This window comes from Hevea brasiliensis, chromosome 16, assembly GCF_030052815.1.
Source record: "Hevea brasiliensis isolate MT/VB/25A 57/8 chromosome 16, ASM3005281v1, whole genome shotgun sequence".
Lineage (NCBI taxonomy): Eukaryota > Viridiplantae > Streptophyta > Magnoliopsida > Malpighiales > Euphorbiaceae > Hevea > Hevea brasiliensis.
In genome coordinates this window covers 67136635-67160542 of record NC_079508.1, presented here as the reverse complement: position 1 = coordinate 67160542, position 23908 = coordinate 67136635, and the positions used below count along the sequence as shown (strand labels likewise).

The 23908-nt window shown below is 33.4% G+C and overlaps 1 protein-coding gene across 2 annotated transcripts; it reads right to left on the bottom strand.

The window, feature by feature from the left end:
• Nucleotides 1–1887: 1887 nt before the first annotated feature.
• On the bottom strand, nt 1888–19001 carry LOC110631795 (thylakoid lumenal protein TL20.3, chloroplastic). Of its 2 annotated transcripts, none has more exons than XM_021779759.2 (7): nt 18730–19001; nt 18441–18639; nt 18328–18357; nt 17723–17829; nt 2728–2762; nt 2412–2540; nt 1888–2309 (listed from the first exon to the last, which is right to left on the bottom strand). In XM_021779759.2, the coding sequence occupies exons 1-7, from the start codon at nt 18875–18877 to the stop codon at nt 2118–2120; spliced, it is 840 nt and encodes a 279-aa protein (XP_021635451.2). In that variant the 5' UTR covers nt 18878–19001; the 3' UTR covers nt 1888–2117. The 2 variants fall into 2 exon arrangements, with proteins under 2 accessions (XP_021635451.2, XP_021635452.1); XM_021779760.2 differs by having other exon boundaries at nt 17723–17812; nt 18441–18643; nt 18730–18876.
• Nucleotides 19002–23908: the final 4907 nt, after the last annotated feature.

Sequence of the window (23908 nt, the reverse complement as noted above, 5' to 3'; positions counted from 1 at the left end):
ACAAGTCTAATGGATGAGAAAATACCTTTAAAGATCATCTCATGGCCAACCATGCACGTAGGATGCATTCTCATAGCTGGCCATGCACCCTACACTTATCCCACAAGAGGTCATGCTTGATCTTTCAATCTCACCGGCAACCATGAGAATCTCATGATTGGCTCTGATATCTTTTGCCAAAAATTAACTTTCTCCAATTCTTCACTTTTTTTTATAATTTTTTCTAAGAATAACATGAAAGAAATTAACTTTTAATTAAATAAAACTATAAAATATAATTAAAATTAATTAAAAGACTAAATTTTTCCATGAACTAATACAATTAACTCTACAAATATTATATATCACCCATTTCCCGAAAGAACAAGAGTTTGGCTTTGGTGCTATATTAGAATCAAATCCTACCAACTCTTCAACATGCATGAGATGGCTCTGACACGAGTTTCAAGCTCTTTGGCTTATTTGTTTCACAGTTTGAAAAAGATATAGCGAACTATTCTCAAACGATTGGCAATATAATTTAAAGTATAATTTTATTATAAAGTAGGTACAAGACAAAATGAATACGCCGATACACTGTTATGTCTCAGAAGCAATACAAATACGTGTCCTAATTTTATCACGACTAATTAATTAGTAGTATATACTTACAGCATAGATACCAGAAATAGCTATTAATAATAAAGAAAGGTATTCTGGACAGTGGTTTGTTAGTTGATGGATTAATGAAGTGAGAGTTCAAGTTGTCATTAGAGGTTCAGGTTATGTCTCTTGAGGAGGAAAAGAGGAAAGAGAATTGGCAGGGTATAAGGGCACATTCCCTGATTGGTAATGCCTGAGGGCTAACCATCAAGGGGACAGGCAATTCTTAGCTTGTTGATTGATGTTTCACACTCTTTATTTTTTCACAACTTATTTATTTAATTTTTTGGTCGTTTTCTGGTCCACTTTGAAAAAGGAGAAAAGTAAAGAGCAAGCAACTTGATTGATTTCTTTAATGGCTGATGTTGAGACACTTAGGCTTATCCACCAGTACCTCTGTGCTATGACATCATATACACAAAGCCTTTTCCTCCCCATAATGAATTAATAGTTCCTATTTTCTTTTAGTTAATTGACCTTACCTTGCAAGACTAATTCACTTGATCTGGTGGTGATCTTTCTCTTCTCATAATTGTTTCCCAATAATTCACATAAATAGTGCACAAAAAACAATTTGATTATGATAGCTAGAATCTGCGATTAGATCTTATTAATTATTGAATCTAATATTACTAGTAAGAGTCCGCTAATATATATTTTATATATTTACACTCGAAAATGCATTAATGCATTAATATATATATATATATATATATATATATATATATATATATATATTAATGCATTTTCAGTGTAAAAACCAAGACATGCCTAAATATCTGCGATTAGATGTTATTTTAGTTCAGTCCAGGCCCTGCGCACAGGAGCAACATGAACCAAAACAAGCTTGCTAGATAGCTAGAGGCTTGTCTTGAGATATGATCGGTGGCTTCCCATTTGAGGCAGGGTGCTATAATTTGCCAAATGGCTAATGGTTATATATTTAGCAAGCTAGCTAGAGTGTCTTGAGATGATCTTGGCCATTTCTCTCAATATCTATAGAGGCGTATATATAAAAAGGAACAATTATAGGACTGCGCCGAATGCTCAGTAATTTTGAGAACTAAGAGCAGCATGCAGGCCTGATAATAATTGCAAAACCTTGTGTACATGTCCCACATACCAATACCCTGCCTGCTTTTGTCAATTATGTGCTGTTTATGTTTAGATATTCAATTGGACGATATCCTAGTGTATAATTGACTGTGCATAGAAACTGTAAGATTAAATTTAATTAGAAAACTCTGCATAGAAATTGTAAGATTATATTTAATTAGAAAACTCTCCTCACAATTTGTGAAACACAAATAACCGATGCTTGTTGTTTCTCTAGCTTTTTCCTAACTTAATAGAAGTTGTATTAATTATCCAGAGCTGTGAATTACGCAGCGTTTTGACTTTGGACCTGGTGATGCATCTATTTACATAGATAAGGGAAAGCTTAGTCTCCTGATATTAATCAATTATCCCTGGAATCACTTGGCATCGCAGAGTCCACTGCCATCATCGCAGAAACCATCACGGTTTAGCAGTTTCTGTGGTGGAGCACTTAGAAGAGGAGAAGATGGGCTACCGTAAGCATTTCGTTTGCTGTTTCCACAACCCAAGCTGCTTCTGGTGCTTACTCCAGTTATTGGATTTGTTCCATTTGCATACTTGCAAAGGGCCTAATAACAAAAAGGAACAGTTTCAGGACCCATTAACGGGGCATTGCTGGGCTTGAGACTGTTCATCCCAAGTTCTAAAACTGAGCAAAATAAATACCATACCTGCTTCTGGGGAAGGTCTAAAATGGCATCGCTGAAGTCAGCACCGTGAATAATAGCACCTCCAAGATCACTGCGAGTGAGAACCGATCTAACAAGCACAGCATCGGTGAGGTTGGCCTCGTTGAGAACCTGCATATGCAGTAAAATATGCACAACTCATCGATCATTACAGTCAAAACTTCTTTTTCTGATCATTCACGAAAAGAAATTGGCAATCACTGACAAATGCTTGAGACCATTAAGAATTCAGACCGATTATATAAACAACCCCGTCGAATGGGATAGTATTTTTCAAGAAAAGCAATTTCTATCATACCATTCGATCCATCAAGGTGTCACTCAAATCAGCACCTGCTAATTGTCAAAACAAATCAACAAATTACTGGCTTTATTCTGAAAATTTAACACGTATTAGTTTTAGAATTAATAGAATAATAATATACAATCATAAAAAATTCTACTATATTCATTTTCGCTTACCGAATAAATTAAAGGGCTTATGCTATTGGGAATAATTACTAGAATAGAAAATTTGCCAACAAATGTATAATATTTCACATTTGTATTTTGACCAAAAAATTAGCCTAGTTTACAAATTTAATTTGCTTTATAGCTTAATCTACGTCAAATCCTACTGTCAGACCATATAACTCTGTGGAGATGGTATGTAAAATTAGCCTGTGATATTAATTTATTACAACAAAAAAAATTCTAAAAGAAGTTCTACGTATTTTTATTTCATATGATATGCACGCCCTTACAAACAATTTTTTGCATAGTTAAAGCTAAAGTTGATATCAGGGTATCTAGGTGATTGACACGTGTACCGGCTATTTTTGTAAGCGGAATAAGAACACCCGAGTATTATCTAAGCATATATGACTACCTCCGAATACTTTTGTGGGATGTATAATTGCTTTTTTTGATTTAGGATTGGAGATCTTGTGATTATTCGTGAACTATACTAGTGAACAGTGATGAAGCTTGAAACTGTAGCTTCGCTAATATAGGTTCTATTTCTATTATCTCAGCTTAAGGGACCTGTTAGAGGGATACTTCAGTGGGGAGAGAAAAGCGAGGCAGAGTCGAGAGGGAGAGAGAGAAGAGTACTAAGGCAAGGATAGGGGTGTAAACGAACAAAGCCGAGTCGAGTTTTAGCTTGTTCAGGCTTTTTCTCGTTAATATTGATCCAGGCTCGAGTTTGGTTCGAGCTTTAATATTAATGCTCGAGCTCTACTCGTTTGAAATATGTTGAATTCGAACTTGATTCGAGCTCAATTCATTTTAAGTCCGTTTATTATATTAATGAGCCAAACTTAAGCTCGACTCGTGTCAAGCTCGATAAACTCATTAAAATGAACTCGAACACAAGCTTGATAAAGATCAAGCACGGTTCGAGTTTGATAAGCTCGATCTCAAATTCGATAAGCTCGAGCTTAAGCTCGAGCTTAAGCTAAAGCTCGAGCTCGAGTTTGAGTTCAAGCTCGAGCTCAAGTTATTATATCTATTTTATATAATTATTTTCATAATATATTATTACATGAGTCTATAGTCATAATAATATAAAATAACAAGAAAAATAGTTTAAAAGACATTCAAGTTATTTTAAAATAATACAAATTATAATACCATCATAATTCAAATAAAATTAATTATTATTTATTCTTTCAATTTAAAATTGCATAGTTTTAAATAAAAAATTACTTAATTTTAAAATTACATTATAAATTTTATGTAATTATAATTAAATTATTATTTTATTTTTCTAATGTTATTCTGATAAAATATATTACTTTTTACATTATTAATTAATTCATATTGTTAATAAATTTTATTAATTTTTTACATAAATATATTATAATTTGAACTTTTTACTATTTTTATATTTAATTTATTTAAATAAGTTTAAAAGGATTAAATATATTAGATTATTTAATTTATCAAATTATATTTGGTGCTTTATACGTTTAACCAATACTCTATTTAAGACATGAACAAATTAATTTGTATTGAATAAATAGACAATTAATATTAAGTATAATATTAATTATAAAAGTACATATCTAAGTTATATATGGAAAAGATAGACTAATGTTAAATCTAAATCTTAACCTTTTAAAAATTTACAGTTTAAAGAGAGAGATATTATAAAAAAAATACTAGGAAAGGGATACTATAGAGAGTAAAAATAATTTATGAATAGATTAGTTAGTGTTAATAAAAAAAAAATAAACGAGAGACTGTAAAGAGAGAGAAAATAAGAATAATGATTAGAATGATTAGTATTAAATTTGGAGTTTAATATTTTAAAAGTTTAAAATATAGAGAGAAAGAGGAAGAGAGAGATGAACTCATATTTTAAGTCATACAATCGCCACCAAAACTACATAATTAAGTTCTAATTTATTTAGTACTTTAGTACAAATAAAATAATTCAAAATAATTTTTAGGTAATTATTATATAATATTTTAAAGTTATTTCTCATATAAAAATTAACTTATTTTTTATAAAAATTATATTTAATATACAAATAATTGCATTTTATAAATACACTTTTTATTTTGATTATATTATAATTTTATATAATAATAAAATATTTAGTAATATATTATTTTATTATATTGGGACCATATATTTAATATTATGATTTTATTTTTATTCAAATTAACTTTATTTAAAAAAATAAATTACAAATAATTATATTTTATATGTTGATTATATTATAATTTTAAATAATATATTTTTATATATTATTTTCAAAACAATCATAAATAAAATAAATAAATTTAAAATATCATAAATTATAATTATTATTATAAATGTTTTTATAAATGAGCTAGTTCATGAACTTATAAACGAGCCTTAAAATGAGCTTATTTACGAATTTATTCACGAGCTAGTTCACAAGCCTGTTTAACAAGCCAGATTATGAGTCTGTTCAATGATCTAACTCGCAAGCCTGTAAACAAGTTGAGCTCGAACTCAAGCTCAAGCCAAATACTACTAAGTTCAAGCTCGACTTGTTTATTAAATGAGCCTAAAATTCAAGTTCGAGTTCGGCTAGTTTAGAAAATAAGTCGAACCGAGCTGAACTTTTATCGAGCCGAGTCTTGAGTAGCTCACAAACGGCTTGGTTCATTTACACAAGGAAAAAGAGCGAGAGAGAGAGAGAGAGAGAGAGAGAGAGAGAGAGAGAGAGAGAGAGAGGGAGCATATCTAAGGGGAATGGAATCCCTTTTTTATCCTTACCTAGCCCTATTTGTAGAGGAAAATAATATGAGCATATTCCTTGGCATATTCTAGGAAACATTCTTTAGGAGTATATTCCTAAATAAAATGGGTATGTTATATGTGATTAATTTATAGTATATCAAATGCCCCTTTGCTCTAGTGCAAGTTATTTATGAATTATGCTAGGGTAAACTTTCTTGTCCTAAAACTATTATGTCTCTATGACTATTTAATTTAATCCAATTAGTTAAGAATAAAATTTCACATAAACTATGTGATAGTCTTTTAGCAACATTTTCAATAGAGGAGTTATTAAATCATTATTAAATAAATGAGAGGTCCATAAATTCTAACAAATTGGTGGTAGCGACGTGGAAATTGAAATTTGGCAAATAATACTAGATTTATATATAGCCTATGACAAGTAACACACGTTGTGTAACTCTGGCTAATCTTAGTCGACCAATGGCAGATTTGTAATTCCAAAAGAAACTAATGATAAATTCAATAGGATTTTTCTTCCTTGTTGGGTCTAATTCTTTGTAAGTAGACTTGTTATTCTGTATATAATAACAGTCCCGAGCTCTTGACATAAACCATCATGAGTTTCGACAAATGTAGGGATTAGGACAACAATAGGCATGATGGGCAAGTCTTTCCATGCACTCATTCAAGTTGGTGACATGTAGCGAAAATGGTTCATCCAAACATGAAGTAGTCGGTTGTTCAAGCATGAAGGACCAGTCAGCTATCCAAGATCTAAGAAGTTGGCTATCCAAGCTTTAAAAACTAGTCAGCCAAATGTTGAGAAATGGGTCACCTTTACTAGGCGAAGCTCACCTGGAACAATTCTCAAGTGCTTCCTCTTGCATTTACTAACTTTAAAACTTTTTCGAATAAACATCATGACTCTCGTGTTCTTAATGAGCACCATCACCTCCATGGGCACAAACCAACCAACTAACCTCTTCAAGCTTGATAAAACTGAAGATGATATGACTATATATAATTTAGATCGTGAAGGAAGTAAATTTATAGTGTTTCATTCACTACTCGTATGGAATTCTTTTAATAATTAAGAAATCAGATGGTGTTTGGAACAGTGACATGTGGTTTATGAAGGTTTTGGGATAATATGGGTACTAGAGTATTTTTCATAGTGCATATGACTGCTTCTTCCTAGAACTGCTCTACTATGACTACTTCTAGGAAAAAAGCTTTAGTGATCTTCTAATGGGGATCATGATGTTGGCTAGGAAAAATTCTGAACTTCCTAATAGGGAGGGTCTTTATTTACAGAACTAGTGAATCAATACTTGTCTGGCACATGTAAAGGCACTACAAGTGGGCTATCTCGATTGCCACAGTCTATTTCAAGAGGTCCAATCAAAGTATTTCAGGGTAATAATGACTTTCACATGCCTGAACCAATAGGGACGGGTGGTAACAGGTCGAATTAAGTCGGATTAGCATAATAAACAACTCACCAAACTTGTTTCCTTGAAACGAGCAAGTTTGCCAACTTTCCATTTGGAGATATTCTAATTTAAACTAGTCGAAAGATAACATAAGCTTTTGTCTAGATAACACAATTCCCCTAAACCATGCTTTCTCAAGCCATAAGTAGGACATTTCATGATTCCAAGGACCTTATAGGAGAATTTTGTTTCTTATATTCGTATGTCCCTCTATTATATTGAGTACTTAGTTTTAGGAATATTTCATCATGATCGTCTAGGGAATAGAACTGATAGTTGTCGCTATCTTTGACCTTGTGGGCTATATTACTATTTTCAATGCTAGGGTTAATTGTACGACCTTTTTTATCTCAATGTTAGCGGCGAGATAATGCCTAGCGCAGTTGTATCCAACGCTTTTAATAAGTGCATATGAGTCCTTCACTCAAGGGCTTATCCACTCATACCGTATAGAATTGATGACCCCTTTATGAGTATACACTTGTCCTTCATCTAAGGGTGGTTCGTTCATTAATGTTGTATCATATTTTATTAACTTTATTCCTCGGAGGGGTCCTTTACTCTTATTTTGTTCTCTAAAAAGTATTTTTGCATCTAATTTTAGAAATTTTTATGCCCCATTGGGAACTTTGGGAAATGCCCCTTACTCTAAGTGCAAGTTATTTATGACTTGTATCTTAGAGTAATCAGTGTTGTTTCTTTTCTTTTTTCTTTTTTTGAAATTTGCAAGTCTCTAATTAGTAAAATAACTCTTTTTAATTTCATAAACTTTTTATGTACCATTAAGAAATGCCCCCTACTCTAAGTGCAAGCTATTTATGGCTCGTGTTTTAGGGTAGTCAATTTCTATTCTCTTTTTTTTTTTTTTTACTTTTAACATGAGAAATATAAATGTAAAATTAGCAAATAATTTCAATAAAATTGTACGTTTTCCTCTTTAGGAGCTCATGGCTTTACATGTGGAGCTTCGGGGGCCTGAAGCTAAAGGGTTTTGCATGTGGGGCCTCTGGGGCCTAGGAGTCGAAGCTCTAAATGTGAGGCCTCGAGGGCTTGAAGCTAAAGGTTTTGCATGTGGGGCCTTGGGGCCTGAAAGCTAGAGCTCTGACTATGGGACCTTGGGGGCTTGAAGCTAAAGGCTTTACATGTGGGACCTCGAGGCTTGGGAGCTAAAGCTTTGAATATGGGGCCTCAGAGCCTAGGAGTCGGAGCTCATCTTCTGAGGCTTAAAAGCCCGTCTTCAGCCTTCATGCCTTAAAAGGCTCAGGAGTTGAGACCCCATCAGGGTGCCTTAAGAGACTCAGGGAGTGTTTCCTCCATCAAGGTGCCTTAAGAGGCTTAGGGGTGGTCTCCTGTCAGGGTGCCTTAAGAGGCTTAGGAGTGGTCTCCCATCAAGTTACCTTAAAAGGCTCAAGTGGTTGTTCCTTAGCATGGCCGAAGGCTCACGAGAGACTCTTCTGGCCTGGAGATTCTTTGAGGCTCATAACCTTTAGGGTTTGACCCCTTCTCTTTTTCCAACGATCTTCAATAGCTTAAGAGCCTTTGATTGGAGGTTCTTAACCTTTGTTTTGGACATCTTTTAGCCTTTTATTAATATTTATCTGTAAAACAATTCTTATAGATGCATATTTGTGAAGATAATAATATTTATGATATGTCATAAACGCATTCAATATTTCTCAACAAATAATATGATAGATTAAAAAAATAGTATATATTTCTACGAGATCTGTTTACTAAATTTAATTAATAACGATAGCTTTTGGACACAGAGTATTTCACAGTGATATGTTTATTCATAAAAATATATTTATATATACATGGACATGAAATTAATTTTAATTTCAATCAAAATTTATAATCAATAGCATTATAAGCAAGAATACATATGATTAAAGCAATACTAGAGCATATAAACTTAAAGAAATAAAATTTAAAAATAAATTCAGATGCCCCACTCCTTAAGAATTTAACTTCATTAAGCTTGTATATTGCCCGAGTTGATTCTAAAAGTCTAGATGAGGGGGGTTGAAAAATAATTCTATCAAAAGATTATAAATTGAAATTTCAAAACAAATAAAGGAAATGATTGAAATTAAAATTATAATTATATTTATTCTAAAGTAAAATTGGATTTAATTCTAAACAATTATAAATCTACATCTTATATTTGACCTCACAGCAAGGATATAACAAAGTAAATTGGATAAAAATTTATGATGCTAAACTATAAATGAAAGGAATATACGGTAATAATTACGAGTAATGGTCTTTCTTTTCTTGGGCTAAAAAATTGTAAGTGATAAGAATTATGGTTATTAAAAATACAAGACATTATATTAGTTTCTCAAGCATGCAGACCATTTTGCTGTAAATGGTACATTTCATAATTAAGAGCAAGAAATATGTCCATGACCAAGAACTTTGACAAATGAGAATTGTTTAAATCAGCAAAGTAACAATTGGGCCTATAATGAAAATTAAAACCAACGACAAGAAAGACATGCCAAGCACTTTCGATTATGAGATGGGTCCATCCGCATTTATTGGATTAAATTATAATAATTCACCAATTTTGGTAGCTTTCATGGCTATGAAAATTGCTATTTGTGTATAATTCATATTAACCACGGGATAATTACAAGTTGCAGGTGATAAGTGGCAACCATTTGAGTTGTTTATACTTATACTAGAGGGACTGAAGCTCGTAAATGCTTAACTAAATCTTTAAGCAAATGTATCCATGTGGAGATTTGCAATATTAGATAAAATGAGTTATAATAATTTCTTTTTATTATAAACATACCTCCACATGGCATTCATGAAATGTTAAACAAAACTTGTACTGCTATGATTGGCAATAACAATATAAGTCTACACAAGTTTATACCCTACTTGGCCTGATATTCTTACTTCGTTGGCCAAAACATGTGCAGGGACCATTTTCTGCACACAATTTTTTCCCGACAACCGACCAGGACAAGCTTGCGAGTACATAAATCACCAGCGCAACGCTTACGAGCACCAAGGGCACAATCTCATGACCAGGTGCTGTGCTCAGGTCTCTATTCAAAGCCCCACTCTGAAGCTCATCCCACGAGCTTGGTTAACTATGACTTCTTTTGGTCATTGACACCAATCCTACGAGCTACAAGAGTTCGGCTCAATGTCAGGTTAGACAAGTGCAGTGTCTATAGAAAGACAGCCTTGCCCATGCAGCACTTCTTCTACAATTAACACGTACGGGCTATCAATCTCGTCTTCTAGTAACGACTACTGCTGGTCATGACACATCTAGCCTACTTGTTCCAGATGTTCAGAGCCCTCAAGTTCTCTCCGTGTCATTGAATAGAGCTCGTCCAACCCCGAGTCATTTTGGACAACCAAAAATTTGCTTTGAAGAAAGGTAATGATGACAGTTTTTGTAAATAAACTCAAGTTTTATAACAAATAGTGGTTTTTTGCAATATGCATGTAGAGACGGACACTTGCTCATGCTATGACTCCGACCAACATGAGTCGTTCCTCCATCGACTGATTGATTGCACAAGCTTGTCTCAGTGTACGAGCTCGTCTCAGCCCATAGTTTCTCCAAACGACCACTCTGGCCGTGTACGACTACTCACCCTTACCAAGTACGACCATTAGAGGTCGTCTCTTAACAAGCCGACTTGTTTTAGACAACCACCTAGTACGACCATTGGAGGTCGTCCCTTAACTCTAAGCCCGTTTGACTCAAAACTGTCCTGGGCACTCTCAACAAGCACCGCCACAATCACACCTGTATCATCACTTGCTCCCAACTTTCTTCAATATTATGAAAACATGTTTATAGCAAACAAAATCCATTCTTGTCGCATTTATTTATTTATTTATTTATATTAATTCGAAACTCAGATAATTTAGACAGATCTAGACTTGGTCAGAAACAAATTCCTAGATCTCACTCTGGTAACAAGAAGGTAGAGAAAGCTCGAGCAGAGGTTGCAAATGCGCTTAGAACAAATAGGTTTGAGTTACTTACCTCATAGTATGGAGATTTTTCATCAGAGAAATAAATTCTTCAAGCCGGGTAGTTGTAAACCACTGGCTATCCTCTTTGTCCACCAACTATTTCTCGAACAATGGATCCGTCCTATTTCTTGAACAATGGATCCCTCCTATGTCGGGACTTTAGAAAATAAAAAGATGTTGATTTTTCAACAAGAATGAGAAAAACACAGCTTCTTGTGTCGGTTCCCATAAACGGCGTCAATTAATGAAGCATAAAACTGTAGCTTTATTGATATAAGTTCTATTTCCATTGTCTCAGCTTAAGGGATCTGTTAGAGGGGTAGTAGTGCAGAGAGAAAAGGGAGGTAGAGTCGAGAGAGAGAAGAGTAATAAGGCAGGGAAGGAGAGAGAGGAGAAAGAGAGAGCAGATACGAGAGATGAATACCTTCTTACCTGGTTCTATTTATATGAAAAAATAATGAGAGTATATTCTTTATCATATTCTTTAACATATTTTAAGAAATATTCTTTAGAGCTATATTCCTCAATGAAATGAATATATATTATATGTGATTATTTTATAGTGTATTAAATAAGAATCTAATTCAACCACTTCTTTTACGGGATGGTAAGAATTGATGACCAAAGTAAACTTTACGCTTTAGTACCTATATGAAAAAAGGTAAAAGATAGCAAAAAGGATCTCTATCTTTCCTACAATGATAGATATTATAATAAGTGAACCAATGACAAATAACAATTAAATAAATGTAAAGTTATTCTCAAGTGGGTTGTCCTTATTATAGAAATCTATACAAGAAGTTTAATCATATAAGGTGATATAGACTAGAGGTATTAAAGTGAATTTATAGAATAATTAATTTGCTCGACTTATTCATCAAGAATAGCAGATAAATCGACCTATTTTTCTAAAGTAACTATTAAAAGTAGGTAGAAAAAGAGCGATTATAACCTTTTAATTTTATTTCATAGCATCTTAGATTAAACATGATAGCTTCATCAAAAGAAATTAAGGGTTATATTGATTGTGATAATCAAATATATATATCTTTTCATTATAAGGTTATCATATAAATTAAAGGAGACTCAATAATTAGTTCTTTAAAGAAAATATATGTTGGTAATTAATAAATTCTTAATAGAGTAAAATAGTTATCTTTTATTGAAAGTTGAAATCAGATATACAACTCCCTTTTTTTTTCTTTAGTTAAGAAATAATTTAGGCCAAAATAATCGTGTAAAAAAGTGATTTATTTTATATCTAATAATTAAAAAAATATGACTATTTTATTAGGACACATGTCTCTTATCTAAGGATTCGGCTAATTATATTGTATCAAACATAAAATAAAGTAACATTATTAAGAAAAAGATTGGCTTTTATCTAAATAATATAATCAATTTGATTGAATTTCTTATTTGACATTAATTTTTACAATAATTATTATTGTCCTTTCAGGCCACATTTATACATCTTTTCTCGCGTTGTGATATGAGTTTATTATGTCAAAGTAACCATGCCATTTATTTATTTTATGCTTTTAATAATAAAAAAAAATATTTATTCTATTTTTTAATAATAATTATTAATAAAAAAATATTTATTTTATCAGAGTCTCACAGAAAGATTAAAAGAAAGAACGACAATTACGAACGCTGGGGTTTAGGTTTACCTTTTCTCTAAGGATGATCGATTACTCAAAAACTAAATGGGTCTGCGGAGTCTTTGGGCAGAACCATTCAATCCCCACGAAAGCGTAGGTCAGTTTGCCGATTTGCGTTTAAATTAGATTATATTTTCTGTTCGTCAGTTATTACAATTACTTGTTACCAATCAAGTCATTGTACAAGAAAATTGATGTAGTAAAGGAAATCAAATTCACCTCCTTGATATATTTATCTACATTGCAATTTCCCAATTGATAAAATAAAGATTGTGTTAAATCAAAATAGGAATTAAAGTTTGAATTAAAAATTAATTGGGAGTTAAAAGTAATTAAGAAAGTTTAAGTGAAAAAAGAAGTGTTAGAATTATGACTCAAAATCTTAATGGGATTTGGAGAGACCTTTTACTAATTTAAGTGGAAGAAATATTTTCTATATAGAGTTATTCCTTAATTGAGTAAGACTCCTAATCAGATTATAATTGAGAGAATTAACATTATAAATAAGAGATTAGTCGAAAAAATTATTTGACTTTCGATTCATTGAGTTAGGCTGTTGCCCATTGTAGAGAGGGGCTTTGTCAATTACTGAGGATTTGGCTCTACCCATTGATGAGGGGCACTTGACATTAATGACGGTGGAGAGTTGAAATTGAGGTGGAGCTCTTGATGCAAAATCAAGAAAGTTGATAACGCGAAATTTTTTTGAAAAAAGAAGCAAGTTACACCCAAGATGAAGATTGGAGAGATTAATAATTTGAAGGGTTCAAGCTCAAGCATGGAGATATAATGATTGAAGGCACTCAAGAATTCGAGGTATGCAATGGTTTATAGATTTGGAGTCAATGTGGAGATTGTTAGAATTATAACTCAAAATCCTAGTGGGATTTGGAAAGATATTTTCCTAATTTAAGTAGGAGAAATATTTCTCAATAGGATAGAAGAATATTTCCTATATATAGTAGAACTCTTATTTTAGTATTATTCATAAATTGAGTGAGACTCCTAATCAGATTAAGATTGAGGGAATTAACACTATAAATAGGAGAATGATGAAAAAAAGGTTATTTGGCTTTCAGCTCATGGAGTGAGACTGTTATCCATTGTAGAAAAGGGTCTTACCAATTGTTGAGAATTTAGCTCTGCCCATTGATAAAGGGCACTTGCCCATTGATAAGAGAGGTTTTGGCCTGAGGTAGAGTAAGGACATAAAATTCAAGAAGAAGAGATTCTTGTCTATTGGTGAGAGAACTCTTGCCTATATAGTTGAAGACACCCTTTGTGATGTAGTGTTGTAATATTAAATATATTGAGAGGGACTAACTAATATATTTACTATGAGCAATTTGATGTTGTATGGCTTCTAATTAGGTTGATGGATAGTATAGCTATGGGGATGATCTTGATGAGTTTGGTTAAAGGTGAAGCTACTGCGACATTTAGTAAGTTGCACAAACAATAATAATGATGGTGGAGAGTTGAAATTGAGGTAGAGCTCTTGATGCAAAATCAAGAAAGTTGATGACGTGAAAATTTTTTGAAAAAAGAAGCAAGTTACACCCAAGATAAAGATTGAAGAGATTAATGATTTGAAGGGTTCAAGCTCAAGCATGGAGATATAATGATTGAAGGCACTCAAGAATTCGAGGTATGCAATGATTTATGGATTTAGAGTCAAGGTGGAGATTGTTAGAATTATAACTCAAAATCCTAGTAGGATTAGGAGAGATATTTTCTTAATTTAAGTGGGAGAAATATTTCTCAGTATGATAGAGGAATATTTCCTATATAGAGTAAAACTCTTATTTTAGTGTTATTTCTAAATTGAGTGAGACTCCTAATCAGATTAAGATTGAGGGAATTAACACTATAAATAGGAGAATGATAGAAAAATGTTATTTGGCTTTCAGCTCATAGAGTGAGGCTATTATCCATTGTAGCAAAGGGCCTTACCAATTGTTGAGAATTTAGCTCTGCACATTGATGAGGGGCACTTGCCCATTGCAGTGGAGAGAGGCTTCAGCCTGAGGTAGAGTAAGGACATAAAATTAAAGAGGAAGGGATTATTGTCTATTGGTGAGAGAACTCTTGCCCATATAGTTGAAGACACCCTTTATGGTGTAATATTGTAATAGTAAATATATTGGGTTATGTCCTGAGAAGATTGAGAGGGACTAACTAATATATTTACTATGAGCAGTTTGATGTTGTATGGGTTCTAATTGGGTTGATAAATAGTATAGCTATGAGCTTGTAATGATGATTTATTTATTAATGATAGTAGAAGATGGCATAACCGTGGATGTAACCCTATATTTAGCGGGTGAACCACGTAAATATTGGTGTTTTGTATGTTTGCTTTGTTTTTTTATAGTTTACACGCTTACGCAGTGCACAACAAATTGGTATCAGAGCATGGGGATGATCTTGGTGAGTTTGGTTAAAGGTTGAGCTGCTGTGACATGTAGAAAGTTGCACAAGCAATAATAATGATGGTGGAGAGTTGAAATTGACATGGAGCTCTTGATGCAAAATCAAGAAAGTTGATAACGCGAAGATCTTTTGAACAAAGAAGCAAGTTACACCTAAGATGAAGATTGGAGAGATTAATGATTTGAAGGGTTCAAGCTCAAGCATGGAGATATAATGATTTAAGGCACTCAAGAATTCGAGGTGTGCAAATGGTTTATGGATTTAGAGTCAATGTGGAGATTGTTAGAATTATGACTCAAAATCCTAGTGGGATTTTGAGAGATCTTTTCCTAATTTAAGTGGGAGAAATATTCCTCAAGAAGATAGAGGAATATTTCCTATATAAAGTAGAACTCTTATTTTAGTGTTATTCCTAAATTGAGTGAGACTCCTAATCAGATTAGGATTGAGGGAATTAACACTATAAATAGGAAAATGGTGGAAAAGGTTATTTGGCTTTCAGCTCATGGAGTGAGGCTGTTGCCCATTGTAGAGAGGGTCATTACCAATTGCTAAGAATTTAACTTTGCCCATTGATGAGGGGCACTTGCCCATTGCAGTGGAGAGAGGCTTCGGCCTAAGGTGGAATAATGACATAGAATTCAAGAGAAAGGAATTCATGTCCATTGGTGAGAGGGCTCTTGCCCATATAGTTAAAGACACCCTTTGTGGTGTAGCGTTGTAATAGTAAATATATTGGGTTATGTCTTGAGGAGACTAAGAGGGACTAACTAATATATTTACTATGAGCAGTTTAATGTTGTATGGGTTCTAATTGGGTTGATAGATAGTGTAACTATGAGCTTGTAACGATGATTTATTTGTTGATGATAGTGGAAGATGGCATGCCCGTGGATGTAACCCTAAGTTGAGAGGATGAACCACGTAAATATTGGTATTTTGTATGTTTAATTTATTTTTTTGCAGTTTACACACTTCCGCAGTGCAAAACAAGAAGCTTGAATTATCCAATTGGAATTGGACTTGGTAAGCATGCATGAGAAGTATAAGAGGAGAATTTATTCTCTTCTTTCCTTCAGTGCTGTAGTTTGATGCCACATATTAAAGTTTTGTGCAAACAGTGAGAATTTTATACGTGCGGCAGTTGTGAGGTTAAATTGGTGTTGTGAGTTAGAAACATAAGTGATTAGGAGTTTGTGAGTGAGTGTTTGAGAAAAATAATTAGTATCCGAATTACTTCAAATTTTGTGTTCTTTGATTTGTAGGATGCATAACAGTTTGGTTTATGAAGCGTGTTTCTTCCTGTTTTATTGCTCAAATTATGGTATATGGTGGTTTGTTTAAATTAAAGCTTCTGTTGCGCTGTGTGAGGAACCATAAAATTCTTACTAATGGGAATCACGTTGGGTAATGCAGATATGTATTAGAAGTGTTGATGATGTAGAGGATCAACAATGCTTTCAGAAACAGATCTTCTCAAATGAGTTTTAAAAGTAAGGCATTGGATGTTGAATGTGCTTCTCCTAACGTTTTAATTGAGCATAGAAAGAGGACAACATTGGCTCTTCGAGATTTTCCAATAGGATGTGGTCCCTCTAAAAGATTTTCCTCTGAAGTGTTTAAAAAATCAGTTCACTCTGGGGTACCGGACACAGCAAATGATTCCATGTCTAAAGACATGTTAATTGTTCCAATTGATAACAGTGAAGAGTTTGGATGATATCAAAAACTGCTACGAAAATTTTTGCAAGATTCTTTAGATAATGCAAGATTGGTCAACCCATTACAAATTTCAGTTTCCGAAGCCACTAAATTGCCAAATGAACTGCGCCTTGCAAAAGGATTTCAGCCATTGGAGAGTTCCCCAAGGGCTTTAGGAGAAAGACTCAACAAGTTGATAAAAGAGGTTGCCCCAGAATCTAATGCTTTAGAAATCAATGGATTAGATAACAATACAGCTGATGTTGAAAACATATTGTTAAGGAAGAAAGGAGAGGCAATTAGGAAGGATGGACATCGAATGAATGTCTCAAGTACTAGTGAAAGTAGTATGTTTCAACATATTCTGAATGCTTGGAGATTAAGAAGGGGATACTGCATGAGAATAATATGGACAAATGCCTTGATGGAAAATTATCAGGCCATAGCAGCACTCATCCATTGCAGGAAATAGGCTCTACTCATTTGGGGTTTCCTGGACATCAGGTGATAATGCAGGCATTGATGGCTGCATCAAATTTTCCATGGAGAAATGGGAAAAGGTGGTCCAGATCGAAACTAACTAGTCGTGTGGCCAAAAGTAAACCCAAGAAGCTTTAATCTAGGACGAGATGAATTTTATATGGTACAGTGAAAAGGAAGGTCATATTGAAGGATTTACTTATCTACAGTTGCTACAACTACATTAAGAAACTACTATTTTGCTGTGGAAATTTGTGGCCAGACCATCACAAAGTTACTCTGCTACTAAATTATGGACTCTTACAAGTTTACCTGTAAAATTTGCCTTGTATGCAACTGCTTTCTCCAGGTATGCACCGTTAAATGTTGAACCGCTAAAATCAGATTCTCTCATATCAGCAGCTGTGAAATTTGCTCTTCTGTATCAGCCATTGAGATTTATAAGCACACAATGCAGTAGCACGTTTAGTTATTAAAGTTCAGTCAAGTAGAATTAATATTTGGCGCAATCCAAAATAGCTCCATTGTCCATACGGTACTCAATTGAGCATTATATGGATACAAAATTTGCGTTTCATATCTAGGCAATGGTATTGTTGTTCAAATAGTAGTATAGTGGTTCACTTATAAAATACTAAATTTTGAGTTGGATTTTTCTGCTAATTTATGATACAAATTTATCTTCTTTCATCTATGGTTTTCAAATTATATTTGCTCAGTTAATAGGCTAGAATTAGCTTATATCTTTGCAACTATGATGGATATGTAATGTCCCTACATTTTTACAGATTGAATCATACACAAACTGGAGTTAGCCCAGACCCAGTTGGTACTTGGTACATCGGTTCCAAGACTGGGCCCTTCCCCTTAAAAAAAAAAAAAAAAAAAACAAAAGGGAATTAGAGACGAGGAATCACCTGAAATTTTCATTCACATGCACTGCTTTCCTGTATAGGGGAAAAATCTCAATTTAGTGATTCAGAACACCAGAATGCTTACGGAATGCAGAAGCCTTGTAAACACAACAAACCTCAGATCTGCAGAACCAAATTGAGCTGCAGATCCTATACCAAATTCACCACGAATCTCAGCTTCATACTTGTTAAGATCAGCAACAGCAGGCAAACCTGAGCCAAAGCTAACAACTGCAGCTGCCAATGCAATTGAAACTAGTGTTCTCCAGTTGTTGGATTTAGAACTATCGACCTTGTACCTAGTTGTGGAGCAATCTTCCTTTTCAAGGAAAATTCAGTTAGCTTTTAAAAATTAATAAGATTAATATCACTTCACTTTGGCAATATCAGTGTATATTTACTTACCAAGAAATTGGTCTCCTCTTTGTGTATGTAATTGAGAAACTATGTGAAAAGGCTTAGAGTGTGGGATCTGATGGCATGGAGATTTTGAGGATGAGGTGGAGATGTTGAGGGATTTAATGGACAATGGAGAGATATAAGCGAATGCCATCGCCAAAGTTTCTTATCATGCAGGAGAAGAATATGCCAAAAGAGGGGGAACGAAGAATAGCTAGGCACAGAAATGGATAGCGTGAAGTTTAACTTTGTCGCTCACCACTGCATCTTCATCCACTTGTTTTTGCGTTGGCTATGATAGTCACACGTTTTGCTATTCTCACCACCGGCTAACTTCTTAACGGGCCTTGTCCACGACCCTTGGGCTCTGATATAATGCCCAGGCGTTAGGGTCTTCAGCCATTGGGCTCTAACTACTCCAACATGTCCGTCACCTGGACTGGACAACAGATAGGCCCAATCCTCTCGTATGGTTATCGCTATTGAACATGGCTTGGCTTATCTTAATTTATGGTTTTTTAAGTTAATTTAGGAAAAATTTGATATACTTTTATTTAAGGTATTGTTTGGCATTATTGTTAAAATTATTATTAAAAAATATATATTTTTCAAATATATTAGTTAAAACCTAGAAATAATAATATAATTTTTTTCAAATTGTTTTTTCTAACAGCTTTTAAAATGATATTTAAAAAAAAAAAAGGTAATTTTTACCTGGAAACCTCAACACTAAATAGATACTAAAATTATTTGAGAAATAATGCCCATATTAGGAAATAGGTAATACTGGCTAGTGTCTCGATATGCGACTGAAGAGGTAAAAAGTAAAAACAAAAAAAAGATCCAATTAGTGTGACTTTATCCAAGGTGAAAGAAGGTATAGAAGGTGAGGGAAATTGAATGATTAAAGTAGGGCAAACCGTGCTCCCTCAAAACCCATCCCTTTTCGTGGGGACATATGTATTGAAAAAGAAGAAATCTGTTACGGGATGGCCATGCAATGCAAGTGTTTGGCAACGGCATGTGGGGTTACCTAAGCTTTAATTAAGGTGGTTTTAGCTATCAATTCATCATTCCCTTCCCTCTCCTCTCCCCCTTAAAACTCTCGCACGTAAATGAATATCAGAGTGGGAGAGATTGGGAGACCACACAGACACAGGTCAGTTGGAGGAGGCCAAGGAAATATCATTCACCACACCCCATTCAAGATCAACTTAATCGGATTCTGCCCACCCCACCACAATAACACAGAGAGAGAGAGAGAGAGAGAGAGTAGATTGATCCTGAACCTGATGGTATCCCCGCAAACAGCAACAAATAGCTCCAGCAGGCTTTTTGCAGTGATAGCTTTTCCTCATTCGTACATACCAGCATCAATGCATGCATGCACGCCATGGTGGCAGTATACATACACACGCGAATAAAACAGCAATAATGCAGTTCAAGAATTAAAAATAATAATAATAATAATATAATATTTTCGATTTTATATATATATATCACTTCTTGTTTTTCTCTAAACTCTCTCTCTCTCTCTCTAAGTCCTAGCTATTGCCTTAAACATGGAGTGTAGTAGTCCTTAAATTAATTCTTCTTCTTCTTCCTCTTTTTTTCTTTATTTTGTCTAAGATAGTCCACTGAACTATTTCTTTTGCACATCACCATAGACATTTTTAGTCTGCATCAATTGACAATAATGTAAAAGTTAATTATTTTTAAAAAAAATGATTTCACATACATATGTCAAATTTTAACCCATAGGAGAGGATTCAAATGCTGATATCCCAATCAAAAGGTTTGTCATTTAGATAGTCAATTCAACAGTTAGCAGTTTCTGAATTTTTTTTTTGGCAAAGAGCGGTTTCTGATTAAAGCGTTGACAATACTGTAGGTTGCATAACGAATGTATTATTGGTTTAATATGAAATTTAAAAAGATGCAAAACGAAACAAAACTCTTTATTGTCTCTTTCTGTATTCGCTCGTAACCCAATAATATTTGCAAAAGTGGGATTATGGGTTAAACCTTTTGTGCTAAGTACGCTAGGAGCTGGGCGAGGACTCGAGCCTTGTGCTCTATCAGAAAAAAGCACCAATGGTCAGTGAAGCAGGAGGCTCTCTTTCATCAGGTTTGGATCTGCGTCTGCCCTGCCCTATCCCATACACAGAAATTTCCTGATGATGATGTCTAAAGATTTCTGTCAGGTATGCTCTAGCTAGGTTTTTAGTCTGCCATCCTAATTCTCTGCCTACATATCAATGTGGTCTATCGATTCACACAGTAATTTTATAGCCCGTCCTTGAAGTATACATGTGTTACCCTTTTATCTCGTAATTTCATCAATTTGTTGAAAAAATTTCTAAATTTTAATTTTATTTTATAAAAAAGTTCTTCTAATTTATAATAGTTGATTTTCAAATTAAAATTTCCTCTAAATAACATTGTGACATCTATAAATGTAATTTTAGCATTTTTCAGTAAAAGGGAAATCCTCGTTCTTTTCAAAAAACAGATCATTGTGATAATATTAATACTTTTATAATAAGTTTAGATAGTAATTGAAATGACTAATTTTTTTTAGTGTAAAAGGAAAGAAAGCAAAAAGATAATTTAGTTATTTTTTTAATCTGAAAATCTATTATATTCAGTTAAATAGTTTTTTTGAAACAAAATTAAAGTTTAAAATTTTTTTAATAATAAATTAAAGATAAGAAATAAAAATGAGACATGGGGCAAAATTCGGAATGAACTATAAAAATTATCCATCAAGTAACCTTGCATAAAATTAATTTTAGCAATTATAAGATCAATTATTTATATATTCTAAAATTGCTAAACTAAATTTTATATAAAGTAAAATTTATAATAGGTCATAATATATAATTAAATCCAACAATTCGATTTTTTTTTCCTCTTCCTTTCTCATGAAAGTTCGTCTCTACACAGTTCCTACTGTTCATTTATATGGTCTTACCTATCATCATATCCTAGAATAATCCTGTCAAATGTAAAATTGTTGGGATCCCTTTTAAGGACTTCTATTTTTCAAATATCTTAGAGAATATATATGGACATAACAGAACAATTGCCAATATATATATATTATAAGCAAAGATTTTATTAAATGATCGAAGTAAAGGTTATAGCACAAAGTTACACTAGTTATATTGTAGATAAATTTTTGAATATTGTATCAACATTATAATTCCAATTCAGTCAAAAAGCCAATCCTTTATCTCAAGATTAGAGGATTAACAAGAAGACAAAAAAAAATTGTCTTTATAGCCCAACCTCTACTCACCCATACAAGGAATGGATTGCATATTGGAATGCCGACCTCCTATTGAAGCAATATGAGAGTACCACACGATCTTAGGCGCAATTGACTAGTCCTTTTGGGTACCAAGCATATGTGGATGATATATAACGGCCGAACCAGATCAATATTTGTAGTTCATCACTTATTCTTTCTTTTTTTTTTTTGTATGTTGGACAACATGTCCTCTCATATACATCAGAAACATCATTTCATGTTGTCAGAAATGACATTGCAAAGCGTAATGAGACAAATGGGACAAAACGTCCGTGTGGTAGGATTTGAATTGCTGCTTAACTTCAAAGAGAAAAGCCCCCAAAGAGTTTTACAACTCAATTCCGTCCCAAATTTAAATATAAATACTCACCATTTATGATTTGCCTTTTTCTTTAATCATCAAATTTGCCAGAATTCGTTCGCAATAGTACTAATGGTTACTTGCTTTTCATTATGTTAATTAAAATTATTATCATGAATATAATGTAGATTTCTCTGTTTCTTTTCCCTTTTGCAAAGAGACTGTAAAGCTTGAGAGATTATTATGAGACTAAACAGTTCTTTTTTTTTTTTTTAAAACCTGGTGTATGCCTTTAGCCATTGCATGAGTGTCCTGATTGGCTGGTACTAACCGTTGGACTTGGGTTTATAATCCCACCGATGTGGGATTGGTATACCTCTCAACCTTCCTGTGGTTGAAAAGGTTTTGATTATACCTTGTTAGAAAATCATTATAGCATACAAGGTCAAAGTTGTAGGTGATGCCCAAAAATGAATTTTAATACTTCTAAACAAGAAAGCCCTCATGCTATCCATCTTTCGTTGAGAAAAAGATTTCAGCCGAAGAACAATATCCCAAAATGTTAACAATTTGCAGGTTCAGTCCAAAAGTTAGTAACTTGAGTAAAAAAGGTGAAAGCTTGACTCCCCACCACATGATTAAATGAGTTATTTCTATTCTTAACTGCTATTTCCTTTTGTTGTTAGCTCCCCAAAGTGATAGAATGATTTCTCCCCGTGTTTAACCCCAGAAGGGGATGTTATATCTTTAGTTACCGTTGTTGCTGCCACAAAAGGTCTGCTCCCTTGCTTATCAACAAAATTTTTTTTAAAAAAAAGGCCTGCTCCCTTACTTTTATTAGCGTCAACAAATGCTTAAACTTGTAGTGGTCAGCCGAAAGATGGACAATGTTGATGTTTAAGGGACGGGAATGATGGCAACTGCTTATATATGACGTAACAAATGCTAAGAAAACAACTTTGTTAAAAAGGTAATTAGTTATAGAAACATAACAAAAATAGAAATCTTGATTTATCTTTAATTAATCTTTACAAGCAGAAACCTTTTTGTACATGGGTGTTTGGATATTGGAAGCATATCTTCAAAGAAATCATAGCAACCCAAGGAAGGAAGGACAATCCTTGATTTTCGTTACTATTGGATTCAAGCTTTAACCCTTTTTTTTTTTTTCTTGGTTTCTACTTTCTTTACCTGTTACAAATGTTGGTCGTTATCTTTTCAAATTTGACTTTCTAGTGAGGATTACTCATTCAAGTGTGTCTCATAGATTCTCGGTCTTATTTCACTTTCAACTTGTTAAATGGTTATGGTACAAATTTTAAATAGGGCATTTGATGGTCTGTAAAAGGCCAACAAGCTTAACTTTCTATTGATTTTTTTTTACTGATTAGAGTATCACATTTAATGTGTTGCATAGCAGTTGCACAGGACCCATTCTCACTGGTTAGCCAACGATAAACACACTAATCTTTACTTCACTTTTTGGGGAAGAGCAATCCCACACAGGCTTAAATGAGTATGGATGGTGATGCTTCCTTAAAGAAACAAAATGAAGAGGGACAGAGAACCTG

Bases quoted from the DNA above. Each gene is read 5' to 3' on its own strand.
- LOC110631795 (XM_021779759.2), bottom strand. From the start codon at position 18,877: ATGGCATTCGCTTATATCTCTCCATTGTCCATTAAATCCCTCAACATC. The intron at 18,640-18,729 runs GTAAGTAAATAT...TTGAAAAGGAAG, and splicing joins AAGAGGAGACCAATTTCTTG to ATTGCTCCACAACTAGGTAC. The intron at 2,310-2,411 runs GTATGGTATTTA...TTTTGTTATTAG, and splicing joins TAGACCTTCCCCAGAAGCAG to GCCCTTTGCAAGTATGCAAA.